General features: G+C 55.4%; 1 protein-coding gene across 5 annotated transcripts in view; it reads left to right on the forward strand.

Annotated features, from left to right (window-relative positions):
• Positions 1-19,757, forward strand: part of RUSC2 (RUN and SH3 domain containing 2) — a 54,370-nt gene that overhangs the window by 19,003 nt on the left and 15,610 nt on the right. For 3 of the 5 annotated variants that reach the window (XM_081212631.1, XM_081212630.1, XM_081212633.1), the window contains exons 2-5: positions 5,566-7,554; positions 14,628-15,395; positions 16,174-16,359; positions 18,520-18,663. In XM_081212631.1, coding sequence (XP_081068757.1) covers positions 5,670-7,554; positions 14,628-15,395; positions 16,174-16,359; positions 18,520-18,663 — 2,983 coding nt within the window. In that variant the 5' untranslated portion in view covers positions 5,566-5,669. Of the gene's footprint in view, positions 1-3,440; positions 3,584-5,565; positions 7,555-14,627; positions 15,396-16,173; positions 16,360-18,519; positions 18,664-19,757 lie in introns of those variants that run through there. The other 2 variants (XM_081212632.1, XM_081212634.1) reach the window with 2 other exon arrangements.

Here is a 19,757-nt window from a genome sequence, read left to right on the forward strand (position 1 = left end):
AATGCATGCAGGCCGCAGGGCTGGGGGATTTCTTGCATCACCCAAGCGCTGCTGGGTTCTCTGCTAACTCACTCTCTCCTGATGGGGGGTGGGATTCTGAGCCAAACATCCCACTGAAGTGCTCCTGGAGGAGTGCTGATTTTTTTGGGGGGGAGGGGGGAGTGAATTACACCTGCTCAGAATTGGGTGACACTGTGAACTGTCCCTTAATCATAAAATCGTAGAGCTGGAGGGAATCTCAAAGGCCCTCTAGTCCACCCCCTGCGATGCAGCAATCTCTGCTGAAGCCTCCATGATGGATGGCCACCCGCCCTCTGCTTAAACACCTCCAAGGGAGGAGAGCCCCCCCCCGTCTCCCCAGGGAGACCCTTCCTCTGTCAAACAGCTCTTACTGTCAGAAAGTTCTTCCTGATGTTTAGTCGGAATCCCTTTCACTTCCGCACAGTGACAGAAGCTGAGTGTTGCTAAAAATGAAAATTTCACCCGCTCACCTGTTTTCCCCTAGTGGGGCAATTAGCAGATAGCTTTCAGGTTGTGTTTCTGAGTTTTGTATAGGCAAAATTGTGTGTGTGTGTGTGTGTGTGTGTGTGTGTGTGAGAGAGAGAGAGAGAGAGAGAGAGAGAGAGAGAGAGAGAGAGAATAGCATTGTTCAGTTTGGCTGTGTATTGCTTGATGTTTTATTTGTTTGTGACTGCTTTTGTTACGTTTGCAATTATCTAATATTTTTCCGTGTTGCAAGCCACCTTGAGCATGGTTTTAACCAGAGAAAGGTGGCATGCAAGCAAAATGATCTACATACGCAGGGCTTTTTTCAGGCAGAATTCACCAGAACTCCATTCTGGTCCCTCTCAGGTGAGCTCCCTGGCCATTCTAAAAGAACAAAGGAGGTGTTCAGGGCGAGTTCTGGAACCTCTTTTTCTAGAAAAATAGCCCTGTCTATCTCCACCATTTATTTATTTTTTAGGTAGCAGTTTAGGGGTGATTTGGATCAGGGCCAGCATGCTGCACTTAATATATATTTTAAGTGCAACATGCTGGCTCTGATCCAAATCACCCCTAAATTGCTGCCTAAAAAGATAATAATTGGTGGAGATCTTGCCACTTCCTTAATCTGGTTGGCCCCCAATCCCTGTTTATGGATTCCAATTTGTCACCAAACTGGGAGGGGTGGCTAACACCCCAGAGGACAGGATAACACTTCAAAACGACCTTGACAGATTAGAGAAATGGGCCAAAACAAACAAGATGAATTTTAACAGGGAGAAACGTAAAGTATTGCACTTGGGCAAAAAAAATGAGAGGCACAAATACAAGATGGGGGACACCTGGCTTGAGAGCAGTACATGTGAAAAGGATCTAGGAGTCTTGGTTGACCACAAACTTGACATGAGCCAACAGTGTGATGCGGCAGCTGAAAAAGCCAATGCAATTCTGGGCTGCATCAATAGGAGTATAGCATCTAGATCAAGGGAAGTAATAGTGCCACTGTGTTCTGCTCTGGTCAGACCACACCTGGAGTACTGTGTCCAGTTCTGGGCACCACAGTTCAAGAAGGACACTGACAAACTGGAACGTGTCCAGAGGAGGGCAACCAAAATGGTCAAAGGCCTGGAAACGATGCCTTATGAGGAACGGCTAAGGGAGCTGGGCATGTTTAGCCTGGAGAAGAGGAGGTTAAGGGGTGATATGATAGCCATGTTCAAATATATAAAAGGATGTCACATAGAGGAGGGAGAAAGGTTGTTTTCTGCTGCTCCAGAGAAGCGGACACGGAGCAATGGATCCAAACTACAAGAAAGAAGATTCCACCTAAACATTAGGAAGAACTTCCTGACAGCAAGAGCTGTTTGACAGTGGAATTTGCTGCCAAGGAGTGTGGTGGAGTCTCCTCCTTTGGAGGTCTTTAAGCAGAAGCTTGACAACCATATGTCAGGAGTGCTCTGATGGTGTTTCCTGCTTGGCAGGGGGTTGGACTCGATGGCCCTTGTGGTCTCTTCCAACTCTATGATTCTATGGTGGTTGCAAATTCAGAGCCTGGTGGTTGCTTAGATGCGGGATACGGTTGCTCCAGTCTTGGAAGCGGTGCGTGATCTTGCAAGTTGGCCAAATCCTCTCCTGCCTGCCCTCTGGCCTCCAAAGTTCACTCCCTTTTTCCTTGCTGCCTGTGAGACAACAGATTCCATTTTTTATGCTAGCGCTTCAGAGGCAGTGTGGTGCAGTGGTTAGTGTGGGCTCAACCAGGGGGCAGCCACATGAAGCCCACTGGGAGGCGCCATCTCTTAGCCTGACCTACCTTGCAAGGCCGTTGTGCGGAAAATGTGTGTGCTACCTTGAACTCCTTGAAGGAAAGGCGGGGTGCAAATTTAATAAATAACTAGCATAGGCAAGGAGGACCCTCTTTGAGGCCAACCTTTGGGCTGCCTTACCTGCGGAGATGGTGATGGGGGAAGTGGGCATTTTGGGGGCAGACAGCACATGGCCTAGATGCCTTCAGGGACCTACGTGGATTATTTTTTGGGTGAAAAGGTGTCCCATGTGTTTCATTGCTCTTGGGTCTTTAGCTGCATTTTAACTGAATTTTTACCCATTTTGCTTTTTCACCTGCCGCAGTGAGTCGCCGTTTGGTCCTGCCGCAGCAAAGCCTTCTCGGCTGTGTGCGCATGATTTCGATGCACCGCTAGACGGGGATAGAGGGGAGGGGGCAGAGTAGTGTTTTGGGGCTAACCTTTGGCTGGGCTCCTCCGGTGTCCAGTGAGGCAGGGCCAGATCATCATCATTTTGTTTGTATGCCGCCTTTCCATAGTTAAAACAATGCTCAACGTGGCGTACAACACGACAAGATTTACATAATTACCCACATAACAAAAGTCATAAACAATAAATAAAACATATCAAAAGGTACACAACCAAATGGGAAACAATTTCCACATAAATCATAAAATCCAAAACTAAAAAGACAACATTAATATCAATTACAATTTAAAATGACATAAAAATAAAATAAAAACAATTTTAAAAAGGAGCCCCCCCCCCCGTCTGAGCAGCAGAAGCACTCCTTTATGGAGCCTGTCAGCCCCCCCCCCAAGCCAGGTGGAGAGAGGCAGGGCTCCCAGCAGGTCAGTCCTGGGCAGCAGCAGCAGCAGCCGTCCTTTATGGAGCCTGTCCACCCCCCACAATGGCTTTTCTGGGCTTCATGACCTCATCCTGCTAGGGGTGAGTCACCCCATGGCAGTGCTCCCCCCCCCCAGCCATGGAGGCTTTGGCTGAGATTCCTGAAGCCACAAATCACCATTTTTTCTTTAAATGCCTATCAGAGATGCCCGTGGGGTGTTCCCCACAGCTCAGCTGAGAGCTTCATCCATCCCTCCAAAACTGGCAGGTGGTGAACCACCGACTAGGAGACATTTCTAAGAATGGGGCTGGCAGAGCCAGGAATAATTTATCAAATGCTATTTATTAGGAAAGCGAGGACAAGGCAGCCTGTGGGCAGCTGCTGTCTTGGGGTTCCCTTCAAGAGGGGACACAGTCCCCCCCCATTTTCCAAGGGCACCAGCCCCAGACTCCTGAGAAAGGAGGACTCTGGGTGAGTGGATTGGGCCCCCTCCACCTCTCTTCTTTCCTTCAAGGAAACCAAGGCTTTTGCTGGCTCCCTTACGCCACGCGGTTTTGCTAGGTTCCCACGGCATCCCATTAACCTAATTTCTGGCGGGGGCAGGGGATCACCGCGCAGGTAGGCAGCTTCCCTAATGGAGGGGACGCAATATCAGCTTGTTCCAGGAAGGTCCATTTGCCAAGGGGTCCGGCTGTGAGTTGGGCACTCAGAAACGCTCTTCTGTCAAGAGGCCAGGAGTCTGGCGGTTGGCAGGAGTGGCAGGCAATGGGCTTCTCCAGAAAAATGCTCTTTGCTTCAGTTGCCTTGGGAGACTGTCCAGGCGAGGGAGAGGCTCTTGCCTGCAGCCCCACAGCTTCTGGTTCTTGGGGGTCGGAAGAAGATCCGTGGCCTGGGCACGAAAAGGGTGGTTTTGGTGCAGAAGCACACAGGGGGAACGTGGGCTCGGCTGTTGCCATGGGATGTTGCGTGTCCCGGGAGGGCAAAGGAGAGAGACACTCCCTCAAGGCCTTGGGGTGACTGGAGAACTGGGGGGGGTGCGGGGGCTGTTTTGTGCTCTGTGTATGCAGGGAAAGGAGGTGCGACCAAGTGCAGATACGGCTGGGGTGCAGGTGGGGAGTGTAGGACCCCAGGTTCCTCTTCAGTAGCAACAAATTTATTTCCTCTTTTAATTATTTGCTCTAATTTCTTTTAGTGTATAGTCATACCTCGGGTTACAGGCACTTCAGGTTGCATTTTTTCGTGTTACAGACCCACTGAAACCCGGAAGTACCAGAATGGGTTACTTTCGGGGGTCGTGCATGCGCAGAAGCACTAAATTGTGCTTTGTGCATGTGCAGAAGCGCTGAATCACAACCTGCACGTGCACAGATGCGCCACTGCGGGTTGCGAGCGCTGCAGGTTGCGAACGTGCATCCCACATGGATTACGTTCGCAACCCGAGCATCCACTGTAATGGTTTTTAACCAGATGGCACCCTGGGGTGCCTTGAATGATGGTCAGGGGTGCCACAGGCAACCCTGGCCTCTGCCCCTCTTCCCTTCCCTCCCTCTCCTGATGCCCTCTTGCGTCTCTGCCTCCCCAAGGCTTGCACAGCTGTTTGTTGCAGCAGCCCTGGCTCCAAGCTCCCCAGGCGAATGGTGCCTCTGGGGCTGGCCAGGGGGCGCTGGTTGCTGAGGCAGCATCAGAGTAAGCAACCAAGCAGGCGGGCGAGGGAGCCCAGCCAGCCAGCCGGCCAGCCAGCCCTTGCTGTTGGGAATGGAGAGACAAGTGGGAGGCCAGGCAGGCAGACAAGGGCCACGCTGGCCTTTCCTGGGCTTGCTGTGTGCAAGGCTTGCCAGGAGCTGAGTTCCCGGTGCTGAAGGCCTGGCAGCGCCCACTGCTGCCACCCAAGGCAAGGCGTTGGCCTCACCTTCACCTTTGGCCAGTCTCCGTTGGACCACTGAGGCTGGGGACATCCTCTTCCCAGGCCCCTGGGGGGCAGTTCAGAGACCAGGGGCGGCAGCAGCACCTGCCCAGAAGACTCCCAAGGAAAGGGGAGAGGAGGCTGAGGGAACACTCCACAAAGGAGCGGGTTCGAAAAGGGGTGAGGGGCTGCCAGGTCTGCAGGCAAGGGGGGGGGGCTAACTGGCCTCCTGGTTAAGGGAAACATGGACTCAAAAAGATTGAAAACCTCTGTTTTAGTGTCTATAGGTTTTTCGTACTCGGCCAAGGACTTTTCTGAGAAAGGCTGATTAGCCGGTGATTGTGATTGTCTCTCTGTTGTAGTGCTGAGCCACTTTCCTCCCTCCCTCCCCCCCCGGTCTCGAGTCTTTCCACCTGGGGGGTCCCCAAGTCTCTTGTTGAGTTCTGAGCAGGGGTCTCCCAAGGTGGTCCAGGCAGGAGCCAGAGGTGGGACCCTCAGCCGGTTCCGTTTGTTTCCAGGCTGCTGACTCCTTGCTCTTTGTCTCCTGCAGGTGCTCCTTTGATGCTTCGATGAGATGCGCTTCTGCGGTCCCTCCTCACCTGAATCCTTCCATGGGTAGCTTGGGGACCGCGGGGGTCCTGGAGAGCGACGACGATGGATAGCCCCCCCAAGCTGGCCGGCGAGACGCTGATTGTCCACCACATCCCCCTGGTGCACTGCCAGGTCCCCGACCGGCCGTGCTGCGGCACCACCAGCAAACGGGCCAACCCCTTTGGGCAGGCCGACTCGGGGGCCCTGCGGACTGGCTCCCTCCCGGAGCGGGACCTCTCGCAGGCCGACTCCCTGCTCTACAGCAGCTTGCTCCAGGCTCCAGAAGCGACCCTGGCCCCAGGGGAGACGCCCGAAGAGAAGGAGGCCCCGCGCAGGGACCCCCCTGCCCCCGGTGCCAACAAGCGGCAGAACCCCTTCCTGCTGGGGGGCAGCGAGACCCAGGAGCTCTGCGAAGATGAGCTGGGCAAGGGCTCCTTCCACCTGCACGAGCTGGCCCTGCCGCCCTTCCGCCTGCATGAGCTGGCCCTGCCGCCCTTCCGCCTGCACGACACCAGCCCCGTCGTGAAGCCCTGGAGCGCCAGCCCCCGCGCGGACGTGGTGGAGGGCCAGGAGGAGGACGAGCTGTCCCGCGAAGACGCCCGCAAGAGGAGCCGCCTGGCGCCTGAGCTGATGGAGCTGGACGAGTACGGCTGCCACCGCGCCGAGCCCTCCAGCTTCTCCTTTGAGCAGGAGTGGGCCAGCGACGGCGAGGAGCTGGCGCACAGCCGGGACGCCCCCCGCAGCCGGACCTGCAGCTGCTCCAGCACGGAGCTCCAGCGCTGCTGCTGCTACAGCCTCTCCAGCCAGTCGGAGGCCCCCGACCAGCCGATGGGCTACGTCAGCGACTCCTCCTGCAACAGCTCCGACGGCGTCCTGGTCAACTTCAGTGCCCTCTACAACAAGATGAACGGGCACGCACACCCCAACCTCAACTCGGGGGCCCACTCCTGCGACGACTCCTCCTCCGGAAGCCACTCAGACTCGGGGGCCTTCTACCTGGACTTGCACTCCTCGCCCGGCGAGCCCAAGGCGCCTGGCGAGCCGCACCAGGCCTGCGGGTGCCACCACGCCTCCTCCCCGGTCTTGGACGCCAACTGCAACTCCTACCCCGCCCTGTGTGACCCCTGCGCCTCCGAGGCCTCCGACCTGACGGCCTGCTTCCAGAGCCAGGCGCGGCTGGTGGTGGCCACCCAGAACTACTACAAGCTGGTCACCTGCGACCTGTCCTCCCAGTCCTCGCCCAGCCCGGCCGGCTCGTCCATCACCAGCTGCTCGGAGGAGCAGCCGCGGGGCAGCCCCCTGCAGCCCACCGAGTACTACCTGTTCCAGAGGCCCGACAGCGACACCGACTGCTCGCGGGAGGAGTCGCAGGGGGAGGCCGAGAAGGGCGCCATCGAGGGGCAGGTGTACGTCAACGTCTCGCCGCCCACCCTGGCCGGCCCGCGGAGGCAGCGGTCACGCAGCTACGACCGCAGCCTGGACCGCAGCCCCACCGGCCGGCTGGGCTCCCTGGAGCGCATGATGAGCTGCCCGGTCCAGCTGAGCGACGGCCCTGCGCTGCCCTCCCAGGGCTCCCCGCCCAAGCGGGTCACGTCCTTTGCGGAGCTGGCCAAGGGTCGCAAGAAGACGGGCTCCTCTCCCCCGCTGCGCACCAGCAGGGACTCTTCCCTGGAGTTCTCCCCCATCCCTGAGTACCAGAGGGACGGATCCGTCTTCCTCGAGGGCCAGGCCAGGCACAGCCAGAGCCTCCCCTCCCACGCCCTCAACCGCAGCTGCGAGGGCCACCGTGGCGCCGAGAGGGGGCTGAGCGCCCCCAGGAAGGGCCTGGGCTCCAGGGAGACGCCTTCCTGCGGGCAGGAGGGGCCCGCGCAGCCGTTCTTCTCCGCCTTGATGGAGCAGGGGTCTGCCAGCGGCCTTGGCCAGAAAGACATTCGTGCCCGAGCTGATGGTAAGCCACTGCCCTGGGTGACGGGCACGCTGCTTCTCTCTTGCGGCCGGTGGATTGTGCGTGTTTGTCTGAATGCTGGAAGGGGGGCAGTCGGCTCAATATCTCCTCCTCCTGGGATTCCTGCATTGCAGGGGGTCAGTCTAGATGGCCCTTGGGGTCTCCTCCAGCTCAACAATTCTAGGATTCTGTGATTCAGAAAGGTTGGGTGGCCCCCAGTCAGGGATACTCAAGTTGTAATTCCTGTGTTGCAGGGAGTTGGACTAGATGGCCTTTGGGGGCCCATTATAACTCCAGAATTCTGTAATTCTATAAACATGGCTTCCCTCAAAGGGTGGTGATGGGCAGGATGACGCTTTTCAGGCTGGCTACCTGCAGGGGACATTTCCTCCCAGGCCAGAACATTCTTGTGGGTGAACTGGGGGTCCTGATCTGGATTGGGCCACTTCTTGTCTGATGGGGGGGTATTGGGGTGTCTGGGAGGGACAGCACGGCTCGTTCGTGGCTCCCCAAAGAGCCTCAGGGAGGCCCAGTGCTGAGGGGAAGACTTTGCATGCAGTGGGGCTGGACCACCTGGGGAGCTGTGGACGCACCCCACTGCCTCTGGGTGCAGCCTCCACACAGCAGACGGTGCCCCAGAGGCGGAACCAGCAGTGAGGCGGCAGCTGCAGCCATTTGGTCTGAATTAAAGGGCCTTGTCTTTTTATGTACGGAGAGGTTAGTGTGGCGGTTTGGGGAGGGGAGCCAACTCTCCGCTCTGAGGCTTTAAAATGCAAAGCAAAAACTCCAAATACCCAAAGGTCAATGGGGAAAATACAGGGGCGATGGCCAGAATGCCCTTTTCAAATCAGAACAAATGACGAGCCCACTGGATCAGGCCTGTGGCCCCTCTCGTTCACAATGGCTGACCAGACGCAAGCAGGATTTGAGGACAAGAGAACTTTCCTCTCTGGGTATCCCAGCATTGCGGCCTTTGGGGAGGCAAAGAGTCGCCCTTGAGTGCCCTCTCGCCCATGGATGTGCGGCTTGGGCACTTGGTGGGCTGTGTGTTGGCCCCGGGGTGCTGTGCTGCTCCACCTCTTGGCCTCTGCTGGTCTGGGGCTCAGGCATCCTGGGGACCAGCATTGGAACAAGGAGGAGATTCCTAGCTTTCTTTGGACAGCACTTGCCCAAAGGGCGGCCTCTGTTCTCGAGAAACATCTCCCAGAGGTTTGCAGCGAAACCTTTCTCCTGATTTCTGTTGCCTGCTTGATGCCACCGTGTGGCTTGGTTTGCTGAGGATCTGAAATGTGCCCACAAGGGCCAGATCCCTGGCTGGTCTTGTCATCCAACGACAGGTGAGCAGAGAAGGAAGGGAAGGGGTGGCTCTGGGGGTGCAAAGAGCCTCCTTGGGGCAGGCTTTGCTCGGAAGCCACACAGCACCCTCCTGCGGCAGGAACGGGCCCCGATCCCAAAGCCTGCCCAGTATTTGTTTTACAACTCCTCTCAAATACTTTACTCTCGAGAAGGTGGCTTGTCCAGTCCCCTGCCAGGGAGATCCATGCTCAGGAACACTTTGACCAGAGGCTCCTCAGTCCACCCACCACCGTCTGGACATTCCCACTGCCCTTTCGCACCCTGGACCAGGAAGGGTCCTGGCCTCAAAGATGCTCCCTGGCCCTTCCTGGCCTCAAGGGCAACTTTGCCTCCACTCTTCTCTGCACTCCCTTCAGTTTGGGGCCCTGGCACACCCCCCCCCCTTGGTCTGCTGTGTCTTTTCTTCTTTTTATAAGGAAGAATACAAAGATTATTGTTAATAAGAATAAGAATAATATACCTTGCCCTCCCTGGCCAGAGCCGGGCTCAGGGTGGCTAACACCAGTAAAATTACAATAAAAACATAATGGGGGGGGGACACAATTTAAAATACAGGTTAAAATGCAATTTAAAATGCAGCCTCATTTTAAAAGTAGCCCATGGATCAGAACCGTAACGGGACGGGAAACATAAGGGTCAGGCTGAGTCCAAACCAAAGGCCTGCGGAAAGATGTCAAGTCATGCAGTTGAATATTCTCTCTCATTTTTGGCCAAACTAATACATTAATCTAAAGGCAAAAAAGAGAAAGAGGAGAGAGGAGAGGAGAGGAGAGGAGAGGAGAGGGAAGGGAGGGAAGGGAGGGAGGGAGGGATAAAAAAAGGAATAGAAAAAGATTTAGAAGAGAGAGAGAAAGCGAAGTTAAGAAGCTAAAGAACTTCTGGTTCTTGGTCTGTCCGCTATATATAAACATCATTTTCTTCATCCACTCCGGCATAACACCTAATAACCCCCCCCCCCTTGGTCTCCTTGCAGCTGCCACCCAGTTTCCTGGGGAGGGTGCATATGGGACTCCCCAGTTCCCTACCTTCCTGGGGCTCCTGGCAGGACCAGAGACCCTGCCTGGAGGCAGGAATTCTCCCCCATGGAGAGATCTCTGTCCAAAGCGAAGAAGAAGCGGCTCAGAGTCGCCTCCCAAGTGGGAACCTGGCCTGGAGGCGAAGAGCTGAAAGGGGAGAAGCTGGTCTTGTGCTCTCAGCAGGAGGAGGAGACCCTCGTGTGGCGCAGCTGGGCTCCCATTTCAGGGAGGGGCCAAGGCAGCTGCTCTCCGCCTTCCTCTCCCAGGGAAGCAAAACACCTCCAGCTCCCGGGAGAGCCAGCCCAGGACAATCCAAGGGAAATAAAAAGGTCTGGAGGGATTGGGGTGTGTGGGGGGGTGTTGGAGACCCTCTTGCATGAGGAGGAAGAGGAGGCAAACATGCCTTGCAGCCCCCATCGAGGGGTGTGGGTGGGGTTCTCTCGCTGGCCCTTGCTGGTTCAGATGGACCCCCTTCCAAGAGGGTCCAGGGCAGAGGCTCAAACCCCCACAGCCCCCCTACACAAAGATGGTTCAAGGGGGGAAGGGAGCTGTGAGTCAGGGGGGGAAGGGAGGGCCCTGGTCCTGCCCCCCCCCACTGCTGACTCCTACACCCACCCATGGGACGCTTTTAGAGCCTCCCTGCTCCATCCTTCCAGCTTGACACGGTTTTTCCAGGGCCTCATCCAGCACAGCCTCAGAAAAGCTGTTCTCCCCTTTTCAGATGCTTGTATGAAATCCTGATTGGATCCAAGGATCTGGTGATGTTAGCAGGATGCGCCTGATTGCTTTGTCCAGGGGCAGAAGTGGGCTGACTCATGGTTCCCCTTTAGACCACGGCTTGGTCCCAAAAAGGCCTTCAGATATTCCAATTAGCACCACTAACGACTTGCCCTGCACTTTCTGAGGGCTCTGACTGCTTGGCACACGTGGCAGCAGCCTCGAAACCCATACAACGGCCCTGCCGGGTTGGCCTGCGCCATTCTCTGAGGCTGAGCGAGGCTTGCTTGCCCAGGCAGATGCCAAAGTCCCTCTGGGGGCGGCCAGACTTGTGGCTCCCACAGGAGCTGCCGGTTGAGCCCCCATCCTGCTTTGCCTGGCATTTTCCAGGGCATTTTCCTTCCGCTGGGATATTAGGCAGCCTCTGTCGCTTTTTGGGCACCTGCTGAAGCCCTTCCTCTCTCAAGGAGCCTTTTAAGCGGAGATCTTTCCTGCTCTCCATCTGCTGTGAAGTTGTTTGTAAGGTGCTTTGGTTGCTTTCTCACTTTGTGGGCTCCTCTGGGAGGAAGGATGGGATGTACATTTAATAATAAATAAACTGGGAAGGTTCAGCCATGCCTTCAACTGAATGAGAGACAGCAGTGCGCCCTGGTTTGTTGCCTTGCTGGTTTTCATTCATCGGGCACCTGGGTGATCCCTCCTGGGCTTGGCGCTGGCCTGGCCTGGCCTTCTTTCCCAGGGTTGGGGGCTGCTGCCCCTGGACCAGAGGACCAGGCAGGGCTCTGCCACCACATCCCTAGGGGGCCGCAGCAAATATGAAGGGAGGCTTTCACGGCAGGGGCAGAGAGGTCAACTGAATTGCAGAGGGTTGAACTAGATGATGTTGTAAACAAAAATCCAAGAGCCCATATAGAGTCCTAAAATAGGTTCCCTTTTGGTAGGAGAAAATAACAGAGGCCAAGCAGAGAATATTGAGAAGCAAAGCAGCTCGTAAGCCTGATCTTTATTGATCTTTTGCAACAGGGTCCTCCCTTCACACGCAGGAGGGAGGAGGAACCCAGAACTATGGTGTGCAAGCCCTTATACAGACTTTTGAAATTGCCTCAGATACATCATACCTACATCACAGAAGGGGTGTATCTCAAGACCACCCCCAGACACATCATACCTACATCACAGAAAGGGCGGTCTACAGCAGAAATCTGAGTGCTTTGTTTACCTCCTGTCTGCCAGGTTACCTGTTTAATGGTCACTTGATTGGATTGCCTGGGGAGCCTGGCCAGTCTTTTGAATGATAAATACTTAGTTCCTGAGCCAGTCACAGGCTCACACCTTAAGACAGGATTTGTGAAGGAAAAGTCAATGGGGAGGCTTTGCAGAGAAAACATTTAGTCAGTTTGGGAATCAAAATGGTTTCAGGTCGGTCTTCCTGTGCTGTTCTATGTACTTGCTTGGTTGGTACATTTATGAATATTTAATATATATCTGAGACCTCAAAATTCTTATCACAATGACCCTTGGGGCCTTCCAGCTCTTCCAAGTCAATGTGAAGATGCAAAATGTGGCTGGAATCAAGAGGGAGGTGGGTTGCTTCCTTGTCCAGTTTGAGGTACAGTGGTACCTTGTTGTCAAACTTAATCTGTTCCGGGAGTCCATTTGACCCCCTGAACGGTTCAGAAACCAAGTTGCGGCTTCCAATTGGCTGCTTCCAATTGGAACTTCCAATTGAACTTCCTGTACTCAATTGGACGTTCAGCTTTCAAAAAACCTTCACAAACTGGAACACTCACTTTTGGGTTTTCGATGTTTGGGAACCAAAACGTTTGAGTCTCAAGGTGTTTGACAACCAAGGTACAGAAGAGGTGGCCTGAGCTTGTCTTTAGGGAAGTTTAGGGAAGGAAACTTCTCAGAGCTTTTAAGGACAACGTTGTGGGTTGGAAGAGGCTTCTCTGGGATTCCAGGAGCCTCTTTCCCTGGACCATGGAAAGGAGAGTCCAGCAGAGCCGAAGGGGCCAGTCGGCCTTGGCAAGAGGACTGGCTTGACCATCCGGGAGGAGGCCCCGTTCTGCCTGCTGTTGTAAACAAAATCTGCCCTTTTCCCCTTATGAGGTATCCAAGAACCCATATAGAGTCCTTAAGTGGATTCCCTACTGGTAGGAGAGAATAACAGAGGCCAACCAGAGAATATTGAGAAGCAAAGCAGCTCGTAAGCCTGATCTTTATTGATCTGTTGCAACAGGGTGCCCCCCTCACACGCAGGAGGAGGAGGAACCCAGAACAATGGTGCGAAAGGCCTTATATAGACATTTTAAATTCCCTGCCCTGGAGCTCCAGACCACCCCATCATACATACATCACAGAAGGGGTGTAACCTAAGACCACCCCTCCATACATCATACCTACATCACAGAAAGGGCGGTCTACAGCAGAAATCTGAGTGCTTTGTTTACCTCCTGTCTGCCAGGTTACCTGTTAAATGGTCTCTTGATTGGATTGTCTGGGGAGCCTGGCCAGTCTTTTGTAATGATAAATACTTAGTTCCTGAGCCAGGTCACAGGCTCACACCCTATTCATATCTTAAATGTTTGCTTAAGCCAGGATTTGTGAAGGAAAAAGACAATGGGGAGGTTTCCCACTTTGACCTTGCAGAGAAATAATTGAGGTCAAATTGTTCAGGACTTTTTTCTGTGGGGTTTTCAGACATGTGGTTTATATATTTACGTACGTGTTTGCTTGGTACATTTATGAACATTTATTACATATCTAAGACCTTAAAATTCTTATCACACTGCCCTCCCCTTCTCCACTTCCCTTTTGCTCCTGGGGCACACTGACCCAGAGCCTCCGAAAGGGGCTGCCTGTGTGATTCTCCTGGGAGGGTCACGCCAACCTCGGGGAGATGCCCAGAGCAGCAGCTGCCAGGCTGCCTCTGACTCAGGTTTCCAGATGGATGGAGGCACTTAGACTAGACAGCGTCTGTGTTGGGCATCATTTCACAGACATTTATGCCAAAGACGGAGCCTTTCACTGCAAAAAGTAACACACACAGAGGAGCACAAACTTGAATAAAATATTGGGGGGGCTCAGGTAAGCCCCGACCCACATAATCAATCACGTGGCATGGGGCACACACACCACATGAATGGCAATACCCATCAACCTGGGGGGGGGCTGGCTCCCTCAAATACTTTACTGGGGGATTGAAGAGCCCTCGGCCCCATGGAGTTGGCTCCTATGCGCAGTGGATGCTTCCAGCTAACTGTTCATCGAGTGTCCATCCTGATATGAGTGCAGAGGGATGAGGTGAGAGTGGCTTTATAATTCGCCCAAGACCACCCCCCAAAACATCATACATACATCACAGAAGGAGGCGGTCTCCAGCAGAAATTTGAGAGTGTTGCTTCTCTCATGTCTGCCAGGATACCTGATAAGGCCTTACTTGGTTGCATTTTCTGGGTAGCCTGGCCATTCCTTTGAGATGGTAAATACTTCCTGAACCTCTTAGGCATATTGAGAGTGTGCTCCGCTTAAGAGATAGTTGCCAGGCTGTATTAGAAAAGGGAGGTTTAAGCCCCTACAGTGCAAAGACCACTGGAAAGCTTTCCCCTTCTCCTTCCTCCTTGCAGAGAAATATTTGAGGTCAATTTGGGAGAGTCAAAATGGCTTCAGGATTGCTCCCCTGTACTATTTCAGACACGTGGTTTACATACTTATGTATGTGTTTGCCTTGTACATTTATGAACATTTATGTTTTATTTGAGACCTTAGAATTCTTATAAAACTACATCCTTAGAGATATTTGTCCTTAGAGATATCCTTAGCCCCCTTTGGCCTGACCCAGCTATCTCTTCTCATGCTCTTATGGAACTTCCAGCTCCAGAGGCAGTCTATCTGCAGTCCAATCTTCTATGGGGCCTTTGGGCACTGGGAGAAGAGGCGCCTGGGTCCCCTGGTGTCCTTTCACGCTGTCTCTCTCTCCCTCTGCAGGCGGCGCAGCGGACAGCAAGTCGGTGGTGCGCTACAGCAAGGCCCAGCGCCCGACCACCCTGCCCATCCAGCCCTTTGTGTTCCAGCACCACTTTGCCAAGCAGCCCAAGGCACGGGCCTTGCACAGCCACTTTGCCGCCAGCCTCTCCCAGCTCTACAGCCGCTCGGCCGCCAGCCAGACTCTCTCCTCCGCCTCCCAGTCCTCGGCCTCCGCCACCTCGGCCGAGATGGTGGTCCAGGGGCACGGCCAGCGCTCGGCGGATGGGGCGGCCTCCCTGGGGGACGGCTGTGCCAGGAGGCCCGTGCCGGAGACCACGCGCCCATCCCCGCTGGGCAGCTACTCCCCCGTGCGAAACAACGTGCCTTTTTTCCGGAGCGCGGACTCCTCCTCCTCCTCCTGCTGCTCGCCGGGCAACGAGAGCCACCCGCCCCGGAGCAGGTCTTGCCCGGTCTCTGCCAACCTCCTACCCGCCGGGACTTCCCCTCCTGCAGGAAGCCAGGCTGCCAACCTCAGCAGCAACGCCAACGGCACCACCCTGCAGGCCAAGAAGGAGAGCCCCCCGCCCGCGCCCACAAAGGCTCCCGTGCTGCTGCCGGAACTGGATGCCCCTGCGCCCGAGCGCCAGCTCCACCGCAGCACCGCCCTGCCTCCCCTGATGCCCCCCGGGCTGATCCTGGCCAGGCCAGGCGACCACGGGGAGCCCCAGTGGCCCCTCGGCTGCAGCGAGGCTCTGGGCGCAGGATCGCTGGGCCCTCGGCCGCTCAATGGTGGGTAGCCGGTCCAGAGACGCTCATGCAGCAGAGCGTTGGGGGGTTGGGGGAAAGATCTGGGAGTGTGCATGGGGTTGGGGGGGGCTATGCCATTTCCCTTCATAGCAGGGGGCCCAAAATCACTGGGTGTTGGGAGATATAGGCTGCTCCAGCCCGGGTGGGTCCTGCTTTTGGGGAACGCGTGCCAAGGCACCATCTCTGGGCCCAGGGTCCCACTGCCTGTGAGTGAGGGCACCCCCCGTAACCCCCCCTGGGGAGCAGCTGGGGGGGCAGGGGATGGATGGGCCTGTCTTTGGCCAAGGGCTGGCTCCAGTTCTGGGGTTGCACTGACTCCTGTCCTTTCCCGCCTCTCCAACTCCCCTCCCCGAGAAAGCCAGGCTGTGCCGGAACTGAGACACATCCTGCATTGCAGGGGGTGGTCTAGATGACTCTAGGGGCCCCTTTCAACAGTTCTAGGATTCTGCAGAATATGCCTGTGTGCATGTGTGCGAAAGGCCTCTGAAGCCTCAGATGGCCGGGGGTCCCTACAGCCTCCTCTGCCTAGCTGCCTCCTGCCCCACCTGCCCCTCCAGGTGTGTTTCCCTCCAGGTGTGTTTCCCATGCACCTTTGGGGGGGCTTCACCGCTGGAACACCCCGATGCTGCTGCTGCTGCTACTAACTGCCTGTTTCTGTTCCTGCCTCCTCTCCTTTGCCCCCCCCTGCTTTTCTGCCCCTCTCCTTCTCCCCCATCTCTCCTTCCGGCTGCCCCCGCCTCGTCCCGGGTGCCCCCCCCAGCCAACCACCTCTCTCCGCAAGCCCTCAAGTGGCGGGAGTACCGGCGGAGGAACCCCCTGGTCCTGGACCGCATTTCGGGGCTGGCCGGCAGCCTGGACTGGAAGCAGCCGGAGGGCAGGCAGCCCTGGAGGAACCCCATCTTCGAGCTCCCCTTGAGCACGGGCCGCGCCAGCTGCAGACTCAACGGTGGGCCCCCTCCTCCCGTGGGGCTGTGGCAGCCGGCGAGCGGCTCTCCTCCCCTCTTCCTTCTGGGTGGGGAGGGGGGCTGAAAGGGGGCCTTGGAGGGACCCCCTAGAAGGGCAGGATGGGAGGAGAGGACTCAGCGGCGGGCCATGAATGCCAACCCCCTGTCTCTGAAATAATACACCGTATTTTTCGCTCTATGAGACGCACCCGACCATAAGACGCACCTAGTTTTTAGAGGAGGAAAACAAGAAAAGTCAGCAAGAGCCACAGACAGGCTCGCTCGGCGCGGCTCTTTAAAGATAGAGCGGCTCATGCTGGCTTTTCCGGGAGGTGGGAGAAGGGACTGACAGGCTGCCAGCGGACCAAGAGCTGTGCCGACTTCAGCGATAGCTACGCAATGCCTCTTCAGCCAACACAGCAAGAGAGAGAGATGCACAGTGCCTCTTGGTCTGCTGGCTTCCCAGCGAAGCAGGATGAGGGATGGGAAGGAGCCCTTACGGAGCCCCGTCCGTCTCTTATCCTGCTTCGCTGGAAAGCCAGCGACCCAGAAGTACTGCGCAGCTCTCCCTCTTGCTCTTCTGGCTTCTGGGATAGCTGCGCATCCTGCATTCGCTCCATAAGACGCACACAAACCCTTTTTAGGAGGGAAAAAGTGTGTCTTATGGAGCGAAAAATGTTTATTCCCCGTATATCCCATCTCAAGCTGGCAGGCACGGCTCTCCCCACTCCTCATTTAATGCCCACAACAGCCCTGCGAGGTAGGCCAGGCTAGCCCAAGATGGCAGCCAGGGAGCTTTGTTGCTGACCCAGAGTCCAAGGGAAGCCAGTGGGCCTTGAGGATGCCCTTGTGTGCCCAGGCTGGTGCGATGGCAGCCCAGCCGTTACTTTCCAGGGACTAGATCAGGCATGTCCAGCCAGTCGAACGCCATCTACCGGTTGATCACGGGCTGTTCCTGATTGATTGTGGTTCTTGGCGTGATCCTGATCGATCATGGAGCGCCCCACCCCCGTTGCTCTTTCCCCTTGCTGCTGCCAGCGCTTTTGTGATTGCCTTATTTTCCTGCATCTGTGGGGAAACTGTGTGATGGCATGAGAGCTGCAGGCTGTAGGGTGAGTTATTTAATGCAACTTTGGTCTCCCCCCATGAAGAAAGCTCAACAGCTTTGGTCTCTCCACCCAAAAAAAGCTCAGCTACTCTGTGCAATGCCAATGGGTAGATCACTCCCAGTTTTATTGTACTAGGAGTAGATCGTGGTCTTTATACAGTTGGACGTACCTGGACTAGATGGAGAGACAGGATGGCAGCCTCAGTCGGAACAGCAACTGATTCGGATTTATGGCATTCATAGCTTGGTCTTTAGCCATCCCTCCTATAAGGACAGAGCCGCCGAAATGCCAGTTTGGTCCTTCAGGGCAGAGTCAGGAGCTGTGCAGGGCCAGGCGAAATCCGCCCGGCCCCTGGTATCACCCAAGCCCTTCCTAGGATGTTGCTGCAGGGAAATGTCCCTGGATGTTGCCCAGGAGAGACCCCTCCCAGGCTCAGCCGGTCCTCCTGGCGGGGCAGGAAGTCCCCCTCTGTCCCCCCCTCCCCAGGGAGCTGCTCTCCCCTTTTCCGTGGGGAAACTGAGGCTGGAGGTGAAGGCTGGCTGACAACAGCCCCCTCCAGCCCCAGAGCCAACCTTTCCTCCTTCAGGGTGGATAAAAGAAAGGCCTTAGTCATGCAGTGCAGTGTTGAACTATGGAACTCCCTGCCACTCGGGTGGATTTAAAAGAGAATTAGACAAATTCATGGAGGACCAATCTCTCCCAGTGGCTACGAGCCATGAAGACCATACTCTGCCGACCGGCAGAGGCAGCTTTACTTCTGGGTCCCGGTTGCTGGAAACCCCAGGAGGGGAGAGATGCTCTTGGCTTCGGATCCTGCTTGAGGGTTTCTCATGGGGGCATCTGGGTGTGGGGACAGGAGGCTGGATTAAATGGGCCCCCTTTGGCCTGATCCAGATACAGGGCTCTACTTTTGCTCTTACATTATTGTTGTTGTTGTTGTTGTTGTTGTTGTTAATGCCCTGCCCATCTGGCTGGGTTGTGCCAGCCGCTCCGCATGTCACAGAGGAGCCAGATCTGACCCTGCCGCCTCCTTCCCCTCCTCTGTCCCTGCAGGACATTCCTTGAAGCAGCCGCAGCTCAACTACTCCGACTTCTTCCCGGACTATTTCTCCTTGGCGGAAAAGCCCCCAGCCGAATTCTGCCTCTCTCCGGACGGCAACACAGAGTCCATCTCCATCGATCTGCTGCAGAAGAAGGGTGAGGCCCCGGCAGCATCTGTGGGGTGCCAGGCAGGGAAGTGGGGCTCCCCACCACCTTGCCCTTCAGCCAGAGACAGCTGAGCAAAGGGCTTGGGGGGCTCTTGGTCCCTGGGGGGCATCAGATTGAGTGGCGATTGACAGACAACACCCCAAAAGTGTCCCCAAAGTGCATGAGGAGAGCAGATAAAGGAAGGAGAGTGTGGGGAGGAGGGGGCTACCCACGGAGCGTCGTATCAGGGGCTGGGGGACTCCAACGACAAGTACCTGGGAGAGACCAGGGTTCGAATCCCCTTTCAGCCACATGAATCTCACTGGGCAACCTTGGGCCAGTCGCTGCCTCTCTCAGCCCAACCTGCCTCGCAGGGTTGTTGTTGAGGAGGATGTTGTATAGAGAAATCTGCCCTTTTTCCCTTATGGGTACCCAAGAGCCCATATAGAGTCCTTATGTAGGTTCCCTATTGGTAGGAGAAAATAACAGAGGCCAACCAGAGAATATCGAGAAGCACAGCAGCTCGTAAGCCTGATCTTTATTGATCTGTTGCAACAGGGTGCTCCCCTCACACACAGGAAAGGAGGAGGACCCAGAACAATGGCGCACAAGGCCTTATATAGATATTTTAAATTCCCTGCCCTGGAGCTCAAGACCACCCCTCCATACATCATCCCTACATCACAGAAAGGGTGGTCTACAGCAGAAATCTGAGTGCTTTGTTTACCTCCTGCCTGCCAGGTTACCTGTTTAATGGTCACTTGATTGGATTGCCTGGGGAGCCTGGCCAGTCTTTTGTAATGATAAATACTTAGTTCCTGAGCCAGTCACAGGCTCACACCCTATTCACATCTTAAATGTGCCCTTAAGACAGGATTTGTGAAGGAAAAGTCAATGGGGAGGCTTTTCCAATTCCCTTTGACCTTGCAGAGAAAACATTTAGTCAGTTTGGGAATCAAAATGGTTTCAGGTCGGTCTTCCTGTGCTGTTCTATGTACTTGCTTGGTTGGTACACTTATGAACATTGAACATATATCTAAGACCTCCAAATTCCTATCACAAGGGGGAGCACTGCCTTGAGCTCCTGGGAGAAAGAGATTGAG

This window comes from Podarcis bocagei (genome assembly GCF_964188305.1).
Source record: "Podarcis bocagei genome assembly, chromosome: 11".
NCBI classification, from domain to species: Eukaryota; Metazoa; Chordata; class Lepidosauria; order Squamata; family Lacertidae; genus Podarcis; species Podarcis bocagei.